This window comes from Ammospiza caudacuta, chromosome 21 (genome assembly GCF_027887145.1).
Source record: "Ammospiza caudacuta isolate bAmmCau1 chromosome 21, bAmmCau1.pri, whole genome shotgun sequence".
In the NCBI taxonomy this organism is placed as follows: Eukaryota; Metazoa; Chordata; class Aves; order Passeriformes; family Passerellidae; genus Ammospiza; species Ammospiza caudacuta.
The window spans coordinates 4,156,994-4,176,722 of record NC_080613.1 but is presented as its reverse complement, the minus strand read 5'-3'; the positions used below and the strand labels follow the sequence as shown (position 1 = coordinate 4,176,722).

The window sequence follows — 19,729 nt, the reverse complement described above, 5'->3', positions numbered from 1 at the left end:
GGGATCGGCACCGACACCGGCAGCGACACCGGCACCGGGCCGTGCAGAGAGCCCGGGATCGGCACCGACACCGGCAGCGACACCGGCACCGGGCCGTGCAGAGAGCCCGGGATCGGCACCGACACCGGCACCGGGCCGTGCAGAGACCCGCGGGACTGCCGAGACAGCCCTGGCACTGGGCCGTGCAGAGACCCCGGGTTCGGGATCAGCACCGGCACCGCCGAGACAACACCGGCACCGGCACCGGCCGTGCAGAGAGCCCCGAATCGGGATCGGCACCGGCACTGGGCCGTGCAGAGACCCCCGAGATCGGGACCGGCACCGGGACCAGGGCCTTGCAGAAAGCCCCGGGATCGGGATCGGCACCGGCACCGGCACGGCCGAAACAGCACCGGCACCGGGACAGCCGAGACTCCCCCTCGACACCCGGATCGGGACCGGGGCCGCCCGGAGCCTCCCGGGCCGGTAGCGCCATGGCGGGCGGCAGAGCGGGGCCCCGGCGGCAGCCCATGAGCTTGGCCGAGGCGGGCCCGGGCACGGAGAACGAGCGGCTGGGGCTGGTCCGGCTCAGCATGCTGCGGAACCCGCTCATCATCAAGGTGAGCCCCGCCACCCCCGTCCCCACCCCATCCCCATGGCCACCTCCCATCCCACAGCCCCCGGGGAGGGATCACGGTCACCCCGGGCAGCTCCACAGCAGAAAAGTTCCCCCTTAAAGCCGTTAAATCAGTTTTTTCCACCCCATACTGGTTTATATAACAAGGAAATTGTGTTTCCCCGCTGCTCCTTAATGAGCGCTCTGCAGCCGCTGATGGGCACAGAGCGGGATGGGCTCTCCCTGCCAGGGTTTTCCCGAGTCCCAAGGTCTGGGAAGCACTCGGGGACAGGGACTGAGATGTCACTGGGGCTGCTCTTCATCCCCAGATACAGCAGAGGGGTCCTGGGGTTTGTGTCACACAAAGTGCACCCACCTAAATCACACTGACCTTGGAAGGGGAGCCCAGGGCAGTTTGGAGGAGCCCAAGGAATGCCTGGCACTCAGCACCCTGCTCTGGGACACAAGGTGCTGATGGGTCACAGGCTGGATTTTGGGGGTCTTTTCCACCCTAAGTGAATCCGTGGTTCTGTAATTCGCATTTTTAGACCTGCTCTGGAGGTTCTGCTCTGTAGGAGCATCAGCGGGTAGGATGGTAGGGACGGACGGAGATGAGAGATCTCTGAAGCCAGGTTGTGGAAATTGGGGTTTATTGCAAAGGCCTGGGTGCAGGGCCCTGCTGGGAGCTACAGCCACAGCTCAGAGCAGGACTGAGAGAAGAGAGAGAGAGAGGATGAGAGGGTGAGAGAGAAAGGGAGTAAAAAAGGTAAGAGCGTAAAAGGGTAAGAGAGCGAGGTTCCCATTACAATCCAATAAATCTTCTTCTGTGTTGAACATTCTGATTCTCACTAACCAATCTAGTACAATGCACAAATCCTATAGCATTTACATACAGCCTGTAAGAATCATTACATTACCGTACTGTGTTACATTTTAAACCCTAAAAAATCCTCTTTGGGCCCCTTCTGCCAAGCTGTAGGGTCTGCTCTGACCCTTGGGCCTGTCTGCAAGCAGAGGGTGTTGTTCCATCAAAAGGGGATCACCTTCAGCTGGCCACGCCATTGTTTCCCATTTGTTCAGTAACTGAGGTATCTCAAAGCTTGCTTTCATTTCAATCTCGCTTATATTCTCAAAATCTTTTGCCAGACAATCATATTTATAAGGCTCATTTCGTTATTCCCACTGCCATCCGAGCTGGGCGTGCGGCTCACAAAGCTTTAATCAATCATTTCACTTTGGTTCGGTTCCCGCTCTTCGCCCCCGGCCCGGGCCGGGCTGTCCCGGCAGCCGCTGCAGTGCCGCTCTCGGCCGCTGGGTGGCGCTCGCGGAACGGCACCGAGCGAGGCCCGAGCCCGCCCGCGCTCCCTCACGGGCCCCGAGCGCTCCCCGAGCCCTTCCCGGCCGCAATTCCGCCTCCCAAACCTCGTTTCTCCGCATAAACCGGGCCCTTCCAGCCCGAGATCGGCCCTCCGAGCGCTCCCCGAGCCCTTCCCGGCCGCAATTCCGCCTCCCAAACCTCGTTTCTCCGCATAAACCGGGCCTTTCCAGCCCGAGATCGGCCCTCCGTAATCGCGTCTGGCGCCGGCAGGCTTGGGAGTTGGTAAAATTCGAGAATTTGGAGTGTCACTAGAAATGTGAGGCTTTGCAGTGTTTTATTATTTTATAACTCTAAAAATCTATTGGGGGATTTTGTCAGGCATAGGAAAAAAAGCAGGTTATGCATCAGAACTCACTTGTTCAAATCCACACCTTCTGCTTTCTTCCTTTCCTCTGATCCCCGAAGTTTGATGGGAAGGAGAACCCTTCCCACTGGGAGTTCTGAGCAATTTTAAATCAATGTTTTAATAAATTAAGAGACAATCTGTATTCCTGCAATCTAGTGAAACTAATCTTGGAGCAAGTTTTAGAAGGAAAAGGTGGTGTTGAATTTCAGTATTCTGGATGATTTCTGTTTTCTCAAGGCTTCCTTGCAGGAGGGTTTGTGCTGGTAGGGATGCGAGGAGATTTGCATCCACCTGGTGCAATCCTGAGCATGGAGTAAGCAGGGTGATAACAGGGACGCTTTCACTCTTGGAACCAGCAGAAATTGCACTTCAGGGTGTGTTCTGCTGAGGTTTGTGCAGCAAACTTCTGCCACCCCCGCTGCCCTTCCTCCTCCTCCTCCTCCTCCTGCTACTCCCAGCGACCACAAACATCTCTTGGAATTTCCTCCTCCCCAGGACAGCCCTGGCCAGCAGGTGCCAGCCCTGAAGGACACAGAGAAGGTTTAGGAGAAAAGGACAGAAGGTTTGGAGCCAAGTGCAGCTTGCAGGAGTGCTGCTGGCAGCCAAGGGAGGGCATGAGGAGCACACAGCTCCAGCAGCTGCCAGGGAGGGTCTCTGGGCAGCAAATGCACAAAAACCTGAGGCCAGTGGAGATGGACGGGACACTTGGTCCCTGATCCTCCTCCAGATAGCACTTGGACCCCAAAACACCATTGCAAGTGTGACAAATCTACTCTGCAGCAGCCAAAGGACATCCTTCTTTCTCTCTGAGTTATTTTATGTATGTTCTGAATGTTGTATCACATATCCAAGCAAGATCCCTGCCCAGGGTGAGCCTCCTGCCTCACTCTGCACAGCCCCAGCTTCCCCACAGGATTTGTCCACACAATCTTATGTGTGGACATATAAAATCATCATCTTCTCACATAAACATTTCTAGGGATGAATGCTCTGTTTCTCTGCTAGAATGTACGTTGTGTTTTAATTAATCAAGGAGTTAATTTAGTTATCAGTACGTATTTGCTGGCAGCATAAAACTGAGGAGAGCATTTCATCTACTGATGCCAGTAAAAATCTGAGCAAAGCATTTTTGGTCTGTTTTCACCAGTAAAAGCCTTAGCCAAGCACTTTTCCAGTACAAACTTACTGAAAACTCCTGTGTTACAAAAATAAACCAGCTCTGGGCAGGAAATAAGAGTTTACCACACTTAACCCTGGAAAGATCAACACAGACTTCAGAAATAGTGACCCACAGCAGTTTGATTACATTTAGATTAATGTCTTCTCTATAATTAAGTTCAAGATATCACTGACAAAGTCATTGTCACCAGCAAGGAGTTGGATTTACCTTCCTTAATGCGTGAAGGTAAATGGGAAATTCAGCCCCAAAGCATCCCCTTACCTGTCCAGGTGGAGCCAGGGGCCACGCAGAGAGCAGGAGCTGCTCTCCAGGAAAAACCCTGAGAAACATCTGGCTCATCTTCAGAGCCCCTGCTGCTGCTCCCAACATGGAAAAGTTGTTCCCAAAGTGGCAGTTCTGAGGAGGAAGAGGAGGAGGAGGATGGTGCTGGTGCTCTGCTGGCCAGGAAAGGCTGGCACCGGGTCCCAGTGCAGGCTGCAGGAGCAGCAGATTTAACAAACAACCGCTGGAATGTGCAGTGTTTATTTTACAAGCTTGTTATTTACATGACAACTGATGCCAGGCTGTCTTTATTGGTCTGAATGCCAGGGCATTTAGGGTTCATTTTCCTAAGCTTTCCTCTACAGCCCCGAGGGCTGGAAATTTTTCTTTTTTTTTTTTTTCCAAATGAGATTGAACAGAAGCCACAGGATTCAGGCAATAAAATTTCAGCAGTTATGATCTCCAGAGGAGGAATATAAGATCAAAAAAGCTCCAAAAACCACAGGAACTGACACACTGATGGTCTTGGCTTTGGAATTGCCAGCAAATTAGCCAGGCCAGGAGAGGGAAATGCACTTTTTGGTGAGTGAAGGGGATGAACAGAAAAGCTTTTCCTGGGCTCACCCAGGGATAGCAGCTCCCTATTACTCAAGGAACTCCACTCCCTGTGTGGGTACCAAGTAAAGGCAGAAATCACCCACCACGTTTTTCTTTTTCTTTTCATGCCTATTGAAGCTCACACTGAAGTATTTCTGAGCTGTCTGACTGTCACAGAGCAAGGCACTGCTGGCAGTTGTTGCAAAATCATCTTGATTTCTGGAAAGATCCATAGGATGGACACTACAAAAGGAAGTGGGGCCATTTTGTCAAACTAAAATTGTGTCACATAGTGAAAAAAAAAAAAAGAAAACTGTAATTAAGCAGGAGACAAAGCTAGACAAGTGCATGGTGTGAAAAAGAATTTACAACTTTGAGCTGTAAACTGCATCATCACAAACTTCTCTTGGAATAGAAATTACTGACAGGGCAGGTTTTCCATCACTCTGAAACTTTTATTATTGACCTGGACTGTGGCTGCAACAGGGCTTTTACATCTGAATGCTGTGCTTCATCTTTGAGCCTTTAACCCTCAGCTTCCTGGGCAATTTGGGTTTTTATTTTTTAACATTCTCTCCAAATCCACTCATCTCCTTTCTCTCTTCTGGCAGCAGCCTGAGGAGGAGCCAAGGTGAACTGGGCACGGGTGAGGAACGGGACTGACGGGAGGAAAATCCTTTCCTTTGCACAGAGCACCCTCACAGCACAGGGAGGTCCCTCTGCTCCCTCAAGGGACCTGGGGCCACAGCCAGGATGTGAACCAAGCTCAGCCAGAGTGCTGGGGTAACTCAGGGTTTGGGTAACTCCCCTCAGGTGTTAGCTTTGATGATTTCAATAACTCAGCTCCCTCCCCTAACCCAAACCTGCTTGCAGCTAATTGGGATCAATGCATTTATTGGAAATTTGCAGAAAGCACAGTTCAGTTTCTGTCTCTCACGGAGCCACAAGTACCATGAGGTGTGTTTGGAATAATGTTGTTTTATTTGGTGTTAATTATTCTCTTTACCTCAAATCACTGCATGTGCTGAACGTCCTGCCTTCTGTGCTTGCTGCTTGGGGACGCTGAGGTTTAATTAGTGTTTATGCAGCATTTTGTGTGCTTATTGCTAATATTATTATATCACAAGTACTATTATATTTTTGCAATCTAAGTTGAGTGTTGTGCTTTTAAAAATGTATTCTGAGATGGCTTTGCTGTGCCTCAATAACTCATTAGAGAAACAAACTAATGAAGGGCTGGTTAGTCAAATAATCATTAGGTTTGGTTCTGAGCTTTCCTTCCAATGCTCTGACTTCTAAGGGTTTTCTTCTCAGCATGAACTCATTTAAGATTTTAAATGAATTATTTGGTACACTAAAAATTAAACTCCTTATGAGCTTTAGTGCCCTCCCATATTTTGCACAGGCACTGCTGAAATAAATAAGGTATTTCCAAGAGGCAAGTAAACATTCTGCACGAATGAAAGTAGTGGGTTTTTCCTCCTGGTTGTTTGAACAGAGGCTCCAAAGTGCCAGCTGTGACTCAGCAGGCAGAGGGACAGCCCCAGCAGCACGGGCCTGGGGAGCTGCTCACTCCCAACATCCACAGGCAGGATGTAAAATCAAGCAAAAGGGCATTTTGATCCTTTATGTGAACAAAACAATGCAAATTGGTGAGACTAATAAGCCCAGAAACATTACAAGGTGAATGCCTTTTATGTTTGTGAAAATCTTCTATGTTTATTTGTCTAATACAATGGAAATAAAGCTTCAAAGGCTCTTTGATTTAAAAGTGCATTATTGAAGTCAGCCAGCACAATAATAATGGTTAGACCAAATTGTTGCATTGTGACCCTAATAGAGTGCTGGCAGAGCAGAGAACATTTGTGCAGCCTCTTGCCCGAGTTGGTGGGGATGTAAAAACAAAAATTAAGCCAAAGGATGAGAGGATGTAGGCAGGATAGGGAAAAAACTAAAATTAAATGGGTCACAAATGGATCCATACATTCACAGTGCACCCAGAGCTGCTGCAGACTATAAATTTTTATGACGAACCTAAAACTCAGGCTTTATTCTCTGAAAGATTTAAGAAACTTTGGGGGAGAGCCACTGCCTGTTTTAGTGCTGCCCCCAAACCACACCAAGCCAAGAGATGATTTTCAGGCTAATTCAAATTGAAGACACCCCAGAGAAAGTCAGGGATATCCCAAATCCCACTGAGGCGTCCTTAACCCACCAACCTTGCTCCAGGGACATCAAACCCAGCAGCAACACCAGAGAGCAGCTAAAATTTGTAACAGCACAGGAATATCTCTGCCCTCTTTCCTCTCCAACCTCAGCTTCCCATTCCAACACCCTCAAAAATTCTCCTTCTTTGGAAGAGGCACCACAAAGTGCCCCTGAGTAAAGCTGGAGGGGGCTCAGTGAGGACAGTGCTGGACAAGAGGGCGCTCGGCAGGCAAACAGTTGGTGAAAGGTGAAAAACTCTTTATTTTTAAACCTTTCACACAATAATTCTCTTTTTTTGAGTGCAGAATGTAGAGCAAAGAGAGCAGTTGGCAGCAGTCACAGAGAGCAGCGTTTTCAGCTCCTGATTTTTGGGAGTTTTCAGCTCCTGATTTTTGGGAGTTTTCAGCCACACTTTCTCCAAGGGCAGGTTGCTTTCCATGCAAATTCTTAGAGATGCTCTTATGCCTAATTATTGGATTTCAGAAGCTTTTGTCATCTTGCAGGGATTGTTTTGTTCTTGCTTGGCTGCTCGCATTGTACAGATTAGACAGAACCTGCATTTCTGAGAATATTTTCTTTTTTAACCATTTGTTCTTGATAAAACTGACTTTCCCACTCACATTTATTTGAAGTAGCAAAGATAAATGCAAGTGGGATCTACTACTAGATTTCCAGCAACAGCCTTTAAGAAAACTTCAATATCAAGGGAAATATCTCTAGTTTGATTTGTTTAAGCAAACCAACACGAGGTTTGTGCCTAAAAATCTTACAAGTGAAACCTGATTAAAAATAATAGCGTAACTCCCAGGCTGGGGGGATAAAAAACCCTCAAAGCAAACACAGTGAACCTTGCATTGCTCCATAAAGAGCAAACCAGCCTGAAAAATAACACTGGTTTTAATCAGGAGCTTTGGCTTGCTCGCCCAGGTAGAAGAGCCCCTTTGTTTGCAGCTTTTCAACTTCCCGACTTATTTGCTGTCTCCATCACCCTCCTGGTGGCTCCCAAGGGATTCCAATGGGATGATCAGGACTGTAACTCCATTAATTACCACGTATTACAGTGTGTTAAAGCCTTCAGACAACCAGAAATGCAACTTTCCCTGCAAGGGGAGGCTGGCTGCATTTGTCATCCCTGCTCTGCTCCCGGTGCCGTCCCACCTCTGCCTCCAAAATCAGGCAGCTAAAATCGTTCCCCGCTTAGCCCCAGCCCTGAAAAGCACAGTCCCAGCTCCCACTGGCAGTTAGTTAGCATTTAGATAGGCTGGGACGGGGCTCTGTACAATAGGCATCAAAGCTGAACTCTTGGTGCAGCGAGAGGGATTAATTTCTTTAACCAACATGCCTGATCTGGCCTATCTCATTACCCTGCCTTGTCAGTGTCGATGTTAGATTTGATTGAAGATTATACCATTTAGGCCTTTCCCCTGCTTTCCACAGAAATCAGCCCTATTGAATTGCACATTCTTCCATGGGCCCCTGTCAATACTCAGCGGCCTGAGCCTCTAATTCTGCTTCATTTAAACTTCATCAACTTTTCCAATCAAGTGGAAGGATCTGAAATAGGCTCCGTAAGCAGAAAGGGCCTTTTTCCTTTTGTCAGATAATTTATTCTGTTTTCTCTTTCTCTCCCCCTCGCTTCCCCACCTCTTTCTCTTTTTCTTCTTTTCGCTCCCTTTCCCTGATGCTGAAAATGAGATTACAGTATTTAAATGACTATGATAATCAATCGGGGGACCTTGAGCCGAGATTGAGGTTAATTTTTCTTAGCAGAACAAAGAAGCGTGATGCCATGGGGGATTTGAAGGTGCAATCTGTGTTTCATGCTTGTATTCCTGCTCCCCCCCACCCCAAAACTGCAGTTTTAGGAGTCTTTTCTTGTTACTAACTATGCAGTTGTTGTGATTTTTAAGAGGAGAGGAGAAATGTAATTTCAGGGCTGATAAATAGCTAACAGCCTTCAATCAACGATTTTAATAGGAAAAAACAATTCACTTACATGGAAACACTGCAGATCTAATGAAAGTGTTATCATTACCTTATTTATTTTTAAATACACTTAGAATAATTTTCTGCAGTGCTAGGAATAGTCCTTCCTGCCTGCGCAGCAGAGTTGGGAACTTTTAACTGAATACTCCTTTTACTCAGCCACCCTTCCTACTTAGCAGCTTCCTTGGCTGCTTGGAAAAAAGTTGATGCTTTTGTCATGATTTTGCTAATCAGAAATGGAATCGCTTATGTTCATCTCAGAAGCTGCCTGGAAATGGCTTGTTAAGTCTTTAGATGATGTATTTTTGGTTGTAACACGCCAGCATTCGCTCACCTGGATCTTTCCCATTCCCTGCTCTGGAAGAGAGAAAGAGAAAAATATGCATTTCTTTGCTTCCATCCCAGCTGTCTTGTCAGTGCTGTTTTACATGCTGCCACCCAATGTTATCTTTTATTTGTGTCAGGAGAGAGGATTTGACAAGTTCAGTATACAATGTTCATTTGGCAAGGCAAATTTTTCATACCAATTTTGAGTAGAAAATGAAACCATCTTTCAACACAATGAGCGACATCATTTTTGGATAGACTTATTATGAGAAGAAGAATTGCAAAACTTTATTTCCCTGCACGCTGCAGGAGAAAAACAAACCAGGAAATGAGACATTTAAACAAACAAACAAACAAAAAACCCAAACATGTATGAATGTTTGAGGCCATCAGTTTGTTTTAGAAATAAAAAATAACCACCAGCTGCTGTCAGGTAGCTGTGGCCTCCTTTTTGTTAATCAGATGCTGCTGAATTTGGTTGCATCATAATGTAGCTTTGTTTCAAACCTTTTAAGCTCTCAGATAACTGGGGAAGGCAGACCAGGTTGACTTTAGAAGTTTTTCAGCTTTTGCCAAGCAAAACAACATTGGAGGTTTGGGAAGGGGCTCAGGGCTTGAGAGAGGGAGGGTCCAGGGGCATTTTAAGGTGCTTTGCCTCCACCCAGAATCTCAAATGCAACTTCTGGCTGTACTTAATACTCTGAACGAGCCAATTAATGGAAAAATCTCATTGTGAGTTGTGTTGTCCCACAGCAGGTTCCTTGGGGATGAGGGTTTGTGTCTGACAAAGAGCTTCTATGGCCAGGGCTGGCTGTGCCACTGCAGAGTGAGGGCCCAGGACCCTTAAATGGATATTGCCTGAGGAACACCATGCATTAAAAAGGGCTGTCAAAGCTTCACTGGGTGACAAATTCATTTTAGCCCCCAGGACCCTGCAGGGTTGGGAGGTGCAGCCTGAGAGCTGCGTGGGATTGGGCTGAATATCTTCCATGTCCTCAGCCCCTGGTGGGAATTGATGCTCTTTGGTGCTCCAGCTTTGCCCCTCTGTGAATTTTACCCCCCCAAAAAGCAGCAGCAGCCCCAAAATGTTCAGCCCCACAGACATGGAAGAAGCTGTGTGTGTTGCAGGCAGTGTTTTGCCCTAAGAGTTTTTTCTGTGAATTTTACCCCCAACAAAAGCAGCAGCAGCCCCAAAATGTTCAGCCCCACAGACATGGAAGGAGCTGTTCATATTTCAGGCAGTGTTTTGCTCTAAGAGTTTTTTCTCTGTGAATTTTACCCCAAAAAAACCAAGATGTTCAGCCCCATAGATGTGGAAGGAGCTGTGTGTGTTTCAGGCAGTGTTTTCCTCTAAGAGTTTTTTCTCTGTGAATTTTACCCCCCAAAAATCAGCAGCAGCAGCCCCAAAATGTTCAGCCCCACAAACATGGAAAGAGCTGTTCATATTTCAGGCAATGTTTTGCTCTAAGAGTTTTCTCTGTGAATTTTACCCCTCAAAAAAGCAGCAGCAGCCCCAAAATGTTGAACCCCACAGGCAGAGTTTTCTCTGTGGATTTCACCCCAACAAAAGCAACAGCAGCCCCAAAATGTCCATCCCCACAAACATGGATGGAGCTGTGTGTGTTTCAGACAGTGCTTTAAAGTTTTCTCTGTGAATTTCACCTCAATAAAAGCAGCAGCAGCCCCAAAATATTCAGCCCCACAGATGTGGAGGGAGCTGTGTGTGTTACAGGCAGTGTTTTGCTCTGAGAGTTTTTTCTCTGTGAATTTTACCCCCCAAAAATCAGCAGCAGCAGCCCCAAAATATTCAGCCCCACAAACATGGAAGGAGCTGTGTGTGTTACAGGCAGTGTTTTGCTCTGAGAGTTTTCTCCGTGAATTTTACCCTCAAAAAACCAAAATGTTCAGCCCCATAGACGTGGAAGGAGCTGTGTGTGTTTAGGCAGTGTTTTGCCCTAAGAGTTTTCTCTCTTTAAGCAAATGTTGACTCACCAAGGGGAAATTAAAACTCCATTAGACATTGCCACACTGCAGAACAGACCCCATTACAGTGGTTGAGCTGCAATTAATTGGTTTCCTCAGATATCACTTAATTCTGGGATGGCACGGAGAGATGGGAAGGACAAGGCTGATCTAAACAATAATTTCCTAAAATAACATAATCTAAATAAACTAATGAAGTGATTACATAGTTATTAATATAATATGAAGAAGAGTCAGAAGAAAATATTGGGTATATAACAATTTAGAAAGAACAGTAGAGTTAATACCATTCTGGTTAGACTCATCATGAGGCAATCAGCATTTGTGCTTAGGGATGGATGCTGGTTTTGCAGATTAATTATATTTTGTGCTAAAAGCTGCCATTTCAAAGTATTTTTTTTGGTCTGTTGTTCATACTCAACTTTTCAACACCCAGATGGAAGAGACCACTGCCTGTGAGGCACTGCAGGTTTGGGGGTTGTTTTGTTTTTTAAGTAAAGTTAATTTTGGATTAAGAAATGTAAAGCAAAACAACCCTAAAACCAGACTCCCTTGTGTGCAGATAGAATAATCAGCAATTGGAAAATATTGTGGCCTAGGGAGGGCTCTCCCAGGCAGTCCCTGTGCAGAGAGGCAGTGGGGAGCTGCATGCTGGGGGTGCCTTGGGTGCTCTGGGGGTCCCCAGGGCCAGGCAGGGTCCCCCCAGCCTGGGCCATCCCCACAGAGCTCCTCTGAGCATCAGCAGGGTAGAGAAAGTATTTGGCTTCAGGAGAATAAATAACTAGGCCTTATAAGTCATTAAAAATGTATTACAAGAAAAATACAGCGCAGCTATAAATAGAAAACAAAGCAGCTCCTATATAAACTTTTACAATTGCTGCTACTCTGACTATTTTTCACTGTCTGGTTGTGAGTGAGTTTAGCATCTGTGATCTCTGGGGGCTGAGATCCCTGGGAGCTGCAGCTCTCCTGGCAGTGCTGTGGCCTCTGCAGGGCTCCCCCAGCTTGGGAGATGAGTTTGGGTGGCAGGAGCTCAGGAGTGACTGCTCAGCCTGGCTGAGGCTCTGGTCAGTCCCAAACTGGAACTTCAGTTCCCTCCCTTCCCTTTTAAAATACTTTAATGTGTATTTGTGACAGTCTGGCATGTAGCAGTTACTTCCATAAAAGATATCACCTGTCCCTCCACAGATCCAGACCTTAATATGAAATAAACTCCATACAGCAAGGCATTAATCATTCAGGGATGCATCATTACTGTCTCCCTTTTGGTTATTACTTAAAATAGTTCACATAGGTAACATCAAGCACTCCGAATAATTTTTAAAAACCTTTGTGAAGGAACAGACATGGCTTTTGAAGAAGCCAGTATTATCTCCACATTGTGCTCAGCTGAAGTCAGGGTGAGTTTGTTTTCAGGGCAGATGAACTGCACTTTGTGCTTTCACACTTCAGTGTTAAAGAGTTTTCATCATCTGGTCTGATTTTCTTTTTGTCATGTCAAGCAATAAAGTGGAAGAATTTGGTGGTTGATACACCTTAATGCAAAGATGTATTAACTTTATTCTGCTGGTATCCACAGCAAAGGTACCTCAAAATTACCTCAAATTTCAACTAAATTCAGCTGTGTGATGCTCTGACTTTGAAAAATCAAATCCTGACTGTGACCCCACCATAAATGCTCCACCACAGAGTACTCTCAGCACTGAAACTCCCTCATGTACCTAACGGGGTGTTCCAAGGGAAGGACTGAGCTGCCTTGGCTGCACAGTGATGAACAATTAGAGGTTTCAGGACCCAGGTGTAATGAAGAATCCACAGTTAAATATTCAGGTCAGGGAAAGTAGGCCACAGATCTAAATGGTGAATCCTAATAATCCTAATGGAATCTTAAAAACCCTAACAGAGTCGTGGTGGAGGACATTTTGTGCAGCTCACATCTTAAGAAATGTGATGTTTTCCTGTCTGAGACATCTTGGGCTGCATCAAATCCCTGATTGCAATGTGGTGACTCCAACTTGTTTGAAAATAAAAATGAGCACTGCAGTGGGGTCACTCACACCTTTGTTGGTGTAGGGGAGAGCAAATGAGCTCTTCAGGATATGCACCCTCAGATGTGGAAACTGCTGGCTGGAAATGCTGGCTGAGGGCTTCTTAAAGAGCAGACCCATTGGGCTAATTTCTAAAAAAATGTGAAATTCAGCAAGCCATAACTGGAAAAAGCAATTTACTTTCCATTAAATGTGGGCTTTTGCTTTTTTTTCTTTCTAAACTCTCAAAATCCTCTTTTCTAAAACACTTCCACCATCCTCCTCCAGCTGGGTCTTCTTGCTCACCCCCTCCTGCAAGGCTGTCAGCATCCCACAGTCCCTGTAATTTTGGAATTTAACAAGTAATTCTAAATTGGGATGCTGGAAAAGCTGTGATCGTATCTACCGTGTCTATCCTATCAGGTGTGGTTCTGTGCTTTCCCTGCCCTGAAAACAAAAGGGAAGAGAGTTGAACACATGGTATCCTCAACTAGAAAGGACTTTGCTGTAAGAGGATATTGAGTTGTTTTGTAAAGCCCAATATTACGCTTGAATTATGCCTGAAAAAGGAGAAAGGACATTGTTAAAGAGCCCTAAACATTGACCATAGTGGATCTTCTTTCTTCCAAGCCCTTCAGCAGCGTTGTTTTTGGCTGGTAATGATTTGGTATTGTATTTATAAGCCGTCAGGGTAATCCAGAGAGCAGCAGGAGGGGCAGTTGCCTTAAATAAAGCTTTACAATGCTGCTAATTAAAATGATCCTTCCTCTCCCTGTGATGACTAATGAGACAGAAAGAAGAACCAGGGAGGGTTAATGAAAATGTTGCCGTGAGATTCCCTATTTTTAATTGGTCTTTGTAATGTTTTAATCTTCTTTATGGCGTGGGGGTGGAAATGGAGAAATTTTCTTTTGCCTTTCTTGCACCGTGTAGCACGTGGCATTTGAAACATCCAGTTCTAGCTTTGTACCAGGAGTCTGTAACCACATCTCTGAGGCAGAGTGTAGCCTTGAGAAGGAAGAAGCAATTTCAGACTTAACTGAGACCAGAAAGAAGAAATGTGAGAGCTGGTTTTAAGCTCAAGCTTCCAAAGGGAGCTCCAAGGGAGCATCCGTACCCTGAGGACTGGGGCTAAGATCTATTGTGAAGGATTGGCACTGATGCTCAATAGTATTTACAGCTTTAGGTCATGATGCTCTGTTAAATGCAATATTTATCCCATGAGCATGTCACAGTTCACCTCAGATGTCAAGAATTCAATTAATATTCTATTTAATAGAACACACCATGACCTAACCTTTTAATACTCTTAGTGCGTCTGAGCCCTCCTTATTAGTGTCACTTTCCAACTTTCCCTCTCAGCTGATGCATCTCACAACAACTGGGATGGGGAAATTGGGAGCAGGGGGAGAGGGGAAGAGATTTAAATTACTTTTGGACCTCACTGTGAGGATTCAGCAGCTTTATCCTCTGTAAAACCTGGCTCCCAGGGGTTTAGCACACCCTGCTTTCCCCATTTTCAAGGGTTGACTTTCTGCAAGTTCCAACTTTGTGTCGATTCAAGCCCACAAAAGGCACTGCCAAATTTTTCATGGTTTGAGCTGATCCAGTTTCAAACAGCATTGCCCCTGCCTCACATCACATTATCGAGCTGGGGATCAGGGGGAAGCATTCATGTGAGCAACACCTGCAGGATTCAATCTCTGCCTTCAGATTTTGTCTGTGTGCTCTGGGGGTGAGTTGTAAATACCCTGGGACTGGGAAATCAGCACTGCAGAGATTTCCCTGTCTCAGGAAGTGAGATCCCTTGGATGCACCGTGATTTTACAGATCAGAATGGAAAATTAGAGGGCTCCTTCAATGAGCAAACAGGGCAGCCCAGTTCCAGTGTTTGTGGTGGAAATCAGAGCCTCAGAAGCAGCTTTTGCCATCCTTGTGTCACCTCTAATGAGCTACCAGCAGAAAGCCATAAAAACCAGTAAATTGTGTGTTTTCAGATCAGATGAATTAGAAGACAGGCTTAGTAATCTGGTGGGATTTATAGCAAGCTTTTTTAAAGAACAGAATTAATTTTAAAAACTCCTAATTGGGATCTGCTTCAGGCTGATATTTTCCTGTGCGAGACCTGCATGACACATTAGAAATGGAAAGAGCTTGAAAGCAAATAAGTGTTTTAAATTACTCTGTGCTGTTGTAGCCTTTAAATTTTGAGAAGAATTAAACAGCAAAGTGTTTTTTGAAGGCAGGAGTTGCCTGCCTTGAGGCAGGAGGGCAGGATGGGTTTTGCACAGAGAACACCTGGGAGGGGGCCACGCTATTACCACCCCTGTGATTTCAGCAAGATTTGTTGGGAAGATCAACCAATAAATACAGAGGCTGTACTGCAGCTCCTTAGAGTGGGAGGAAGAACAGACATTGTGCCAGATATTTTCATGCAACTATATTCATTATTTATGCAGAAGAAGAGATATTTCAGGAAAACAGAGCTGAACCATGAGTGACAAGGTATCTTTACAGAGCGTAGGGTGCAGGAAAATTGCACTGGGGTTGACAGCTTTTTAATGTAGAGTCTCTATTTCACTGAATTACTGCATGTTGGCATTTCAAAAGTACAAGATGACCTATTTATTAGCTGTGAATCAAACAGAAATTACATGCTAGAAAATAAAAAAGTTGTATGTTTCTTCCAGCTGGTAAGATGCTTATCCTACAGAAATAATATATACAGAGAGGAAAACCTGGAAACAAAGGATCATCAATCACAAGGCACTAAATTTAACGTTGTAGGACCTGTATTTGTCATATAATATTGCAATCATATGTGCTTGTTCCCTTACATGTGATGTAATATTAAATGTATGTGTGTCATAATACTTTAAAATTTCACTACCCCAGTTCTGCTTAGGTTCCTATGACCCTCTTCCCTTTTGGAGAGGGAATAGTGGCTTGGAAACTTGACTTTAACATTAATATGCTTTAAATGGGCAGTGCCAGAACCTCAGGAGGAAGGTTACCAGCTACCAAACTGAATATTAGAAACTGCCAGGCCATGCAGATGGAACATTTCCCTGTGGAAGGGGCAAAAGTGGGAGGAAAAACTGACAAAAGAGTCCAAGTAGTGGCCCTGCACTTTGCTAGAGGCAGGTGCCACATCTGAATGAAATACCAACAGCATGCTAGTTGAAGAGTGGAAATTCAGCTTTCCCTGGGAAGTTTGATACCTTGGATCTGAACAAAGGGCCAAAAGCAAAAGCTACAATTGTTGGATTTTCCAACTGACATTCAAATGAAGGTGGAGCAAATTTCTGCATTCTCTACCCTCATGATCCTACATAAACAATTTGCAGGAGCAAAAATATCCAAGCACAAATCTAGAGCAGTGTCAAATGTAGCTTTATGAGTGTATTTCATGTACCTTTTAGCTCAGAAAGGAAATAATTTTATATACTTCCATTTTTCACTCCAAGTATCACCATCAATATGAAGAGTAAACACTACTTAGGAAAGTCCAGACGAATTTGTATCACATACATAGTGGCTATGTTTTTAAAAAGAATTAAAGCAAAACCCACAAGTTGGCTGTGGTTGCTGCCAGGTTTTTTCTCAAACCTGGCAGTTTTGTACCCAAATCCATTCTGGAGCAGCAGCTTCCAAAACCAGGGCTCTATTATACCCCAGCCACTATGGCCAAGAGCACCAAACTCATCCTGACTTTGCAATAACCATGTCCTGAAGAGGGAAAATGAGCAATAACCTTCCAAAACAATTATAATTTCTGCTAATCCATCCATGTGGCAGGAAAGGGGAGGACAGCATTAAAAACTGCTGCTCCAGAAAGAAATAAAGAGAAAGAAGAATAGAACAAAAATTCCTGTTGACCCATTAGCAGAGGCACGTGGCGAATTTGATAAAGGCACCTTTGGTTCTGCCATTTTCCCCTTTTGGGAATCTAAAACAATCTTTCACCAACCTTGAAGTCAAATCAGCTTTGTAATTGATCAGCACCACTTGGATATATCTATTTTTACATATATATATATTATCAATGTAATTTCAGGCTTATCACTACAGTGCCTGCTTCCTCACAATAGCTGGATAAAGCTTATTTTTAAATACATGCTGATCCAGGTACATTTTCAATAGAAGCAGGGCAGTTATTTCAGCTTTGCAAATTCATTCCAAGTGAACACATAGGATCTTGGGGGAGAAAAAAAAAATCTATACATTAGAAACATTTAATTGACCACTTGATGTTATCCCAGTCCCTCTGTGTTGAATCCTGAATGGTAAAACTTAACATGACTCTTTTTTTTTTGCTTGAATTATCCTCCTGCTCTTGCATATATACAAGCTACGTGCTCTAATTCAAGAGCCATCCATTTGTCTTAGTAATTTATCTCATTTCCTTTGGAATGGTGTCCCTCAGTGGCTCAGAGAAAGTGGAGCGGTTGTTTTAATAGATTTGAGTTTTATCTGCCTCTCTATTTGCAGCAGGGCATAATAATAATAAATTATGATACTAATAAGTAGGTTGTGCAGAATGGACTACAGTGGTACCACTTCCCTCCCCCTCCAAAAAAGTAATTTATGGGTACATTCTTGTGACTTTAGGGGTGTAATAAATTATCAGGGTTCGTTTTTCCATCCAATTTGAGGCAGTGCAGCTGTGTTTTGCAAGCAATAAACTCTCTTGTTGTATTTCTTAGCTAAGCACTGAAAAACACTGTGTGATTTTTTTTTTTCCTCCCTTCCCAATTATTGTTGCAACGCCTGGTAGCTTCTCTGTAGTTAAGGGTTTGCCAGTGCTTCTATTATAAACCTCAATTTTCCGGGGCCTATAACTTTGCTCTTTTAAATCATAGAGGGCTAGGACTTGGTGTACATCTCTGTCAATCTGGATGCTTTTTTTGTTCAAGGAGAAAAAGGCACATTTTTTTAAGGAGTCCAGACCCCAAAATGTGAGCCATGTGTGGAAGTCAGAGACACGTGGATGTGCTCAGCTGGAAACGCTTGAATACCTTTTCAGCTCCTGACAAGCCTAGGATCCCTCTTGTTTTGGGCACGTCCTGGGGCAATGTTTGGATGTTAATTACACTTCTGACAATGTACAAGAAGGGCAGCGCCCTGTGCCACTTTCCTGCTGGAGGTTTGGGGATCAAGGACGAGTGAGCCACGTGCAGGAGCTGCCTCCTTAAAGGTGATGCCCTGCTGTTGAGAGCTGGCCCAGGGTTCAGGATGCTGAAAATACAGAGGGACTAAAGGAAACTGCAGCAATTCACCCTTCCCCAGCAGCCTCAGCCAACTGCATCGACCAAAGTATGGTCAGAGGGTCTCTGCATCCAAGGAGAGGTTAAGAGCCTGCTGGGCCTGGCTCCCATTGCCATTCCTGCCCTCTTTGCATTCAGCCTGACACAAGCAAGGGTCAAAGAAGGAAGGAAGGAAATGAGAATATACAACAGCAGAATTGCACAGTGTCTGCAGCAACCTCAGAGAGCCAGGGCTGGGAGAGCAGAGAGTGTCCAGCTCTGGCAGGGAATGGTGCAATTCCTTCCCCCTCTGCAAAACCTCACTGGATGGGGCAAAAACCCACCTGATTTTCCAACACTGCTTTGTCCAGGTGCAATTTTACCTGCATTAGGGAGCCAAATACCCCCTAACACAAGGGAGTAAAAATGATTTTGGGTTTCCAGGGTGTTCTTAGGGGGGAACCATGGAGGGAAGGAGCAGCTCTGAGCCCTTTTGTGCAGGCTGCTCCTCCAGCTGCTCATCTCAGGCTGCACAGCTCAGACTAATGCTGCTGCTGCTGCTAAAGCTGCCTCTACGTGAGCAGCAATTAAGCTGTGAAGTCAGCCTCTTAATATTATGTTAACATAGTTCAGTATATTAAATGTAAAACAAGTCATAATTTTTAAAGGTACCTTGGCTTACTGAGTTTAAATGAAGGCAGCAGTAGGACTATCACAGCCATATGCAAATCACCTGCATTTTAAAGCTAACAATAGATTTTGCTTTATTGTTTTGGCATTTAACGAGTGGGAAAATAATAAATTAAGCCACATGGGGAATCCCTGGTGCTTTTACAAACTGAAGCAGTGCCCATTTGGAGAGAGAACATTCCCCATCTTTCTCCCTAGCTGCATTTCTCTTAACCCACCACCTTATTAAAGCTTATAGGGCAAAATTCTCTTCTCATATTCCTCTGGCAGCTCTTAGTCCACATTCAGCTCTCCCTACCTTCCCAGCTGTCTTTCATCCTGCCAGCTCACTCTGCAGACAGCAAAGAAGAGCAAAGACTGGCTGGGCCATGGGGAGTCAGAAGAGAGATTTTGTCATAGTTTTAGGAAGGTTACAATAGCTATTAGAGCATGGATGATTTTTCTGCTTGTGGTAATAGGGGATGCAGCTACCAGAGCAAGGTCCATGGGAGAGGCAGCTGCATCAAGCACTGGTCAGCAGAGCAATGGATCCATGCAGGATCCCAAACAGGGATGCAGCTGCCTGGTGTGACCACCATGGCTCTCTGGAGCCAAAGGAAAGAAGGGGTTGAATGTTTTAACAAGATGACCTCTCTTGTTTGAAGCATTTTTAAAAATATTTTTAGAAAACTAATTGTATTTTCGTTTTAACTCGCCCAGCTCTTACTGGTCAAAGCCCTGAGCCAAAAGTTAGGCTCAGCCATGAGGGTCACAGAATTATAGAATATCTCAGGGTGGAAGAGACCCAGCAGATGGTTTGAATGGACAGGTGTTGGTCCTACCAGTGGCAATGTTTGGCTCTGTTATCAACAGTGAGACATGGAGCTGAAAGCAGATCTTGTCATGGATGGCATCCTGGATGTGTC

General features: G+C 45.1%; 1 protein-coding gene across 1 annotated transcript in view; it reads left to right on the top strand.

Moving 5' to 3' along the window:
* Positions 1-420: 420 nt before the first annotated feature.
* CFAP77 (cilia and flagella associated protein 77) overlaps positions 421-19,729 on the top strand; it is a 58,497-nt gene continuing 39,188 nt past the window's right edge. The window contains exon 1 of the mRNA XM_058818229.1: positions 421-599. Within this exon, the coding sequence (XP_058674212.1) occupies positions 474-599 (126 nt within the window). The 5' untranslated portion in view covers positions 421-473. The remainder of the gene's footprint in view (positions 600-19,729) is intronic.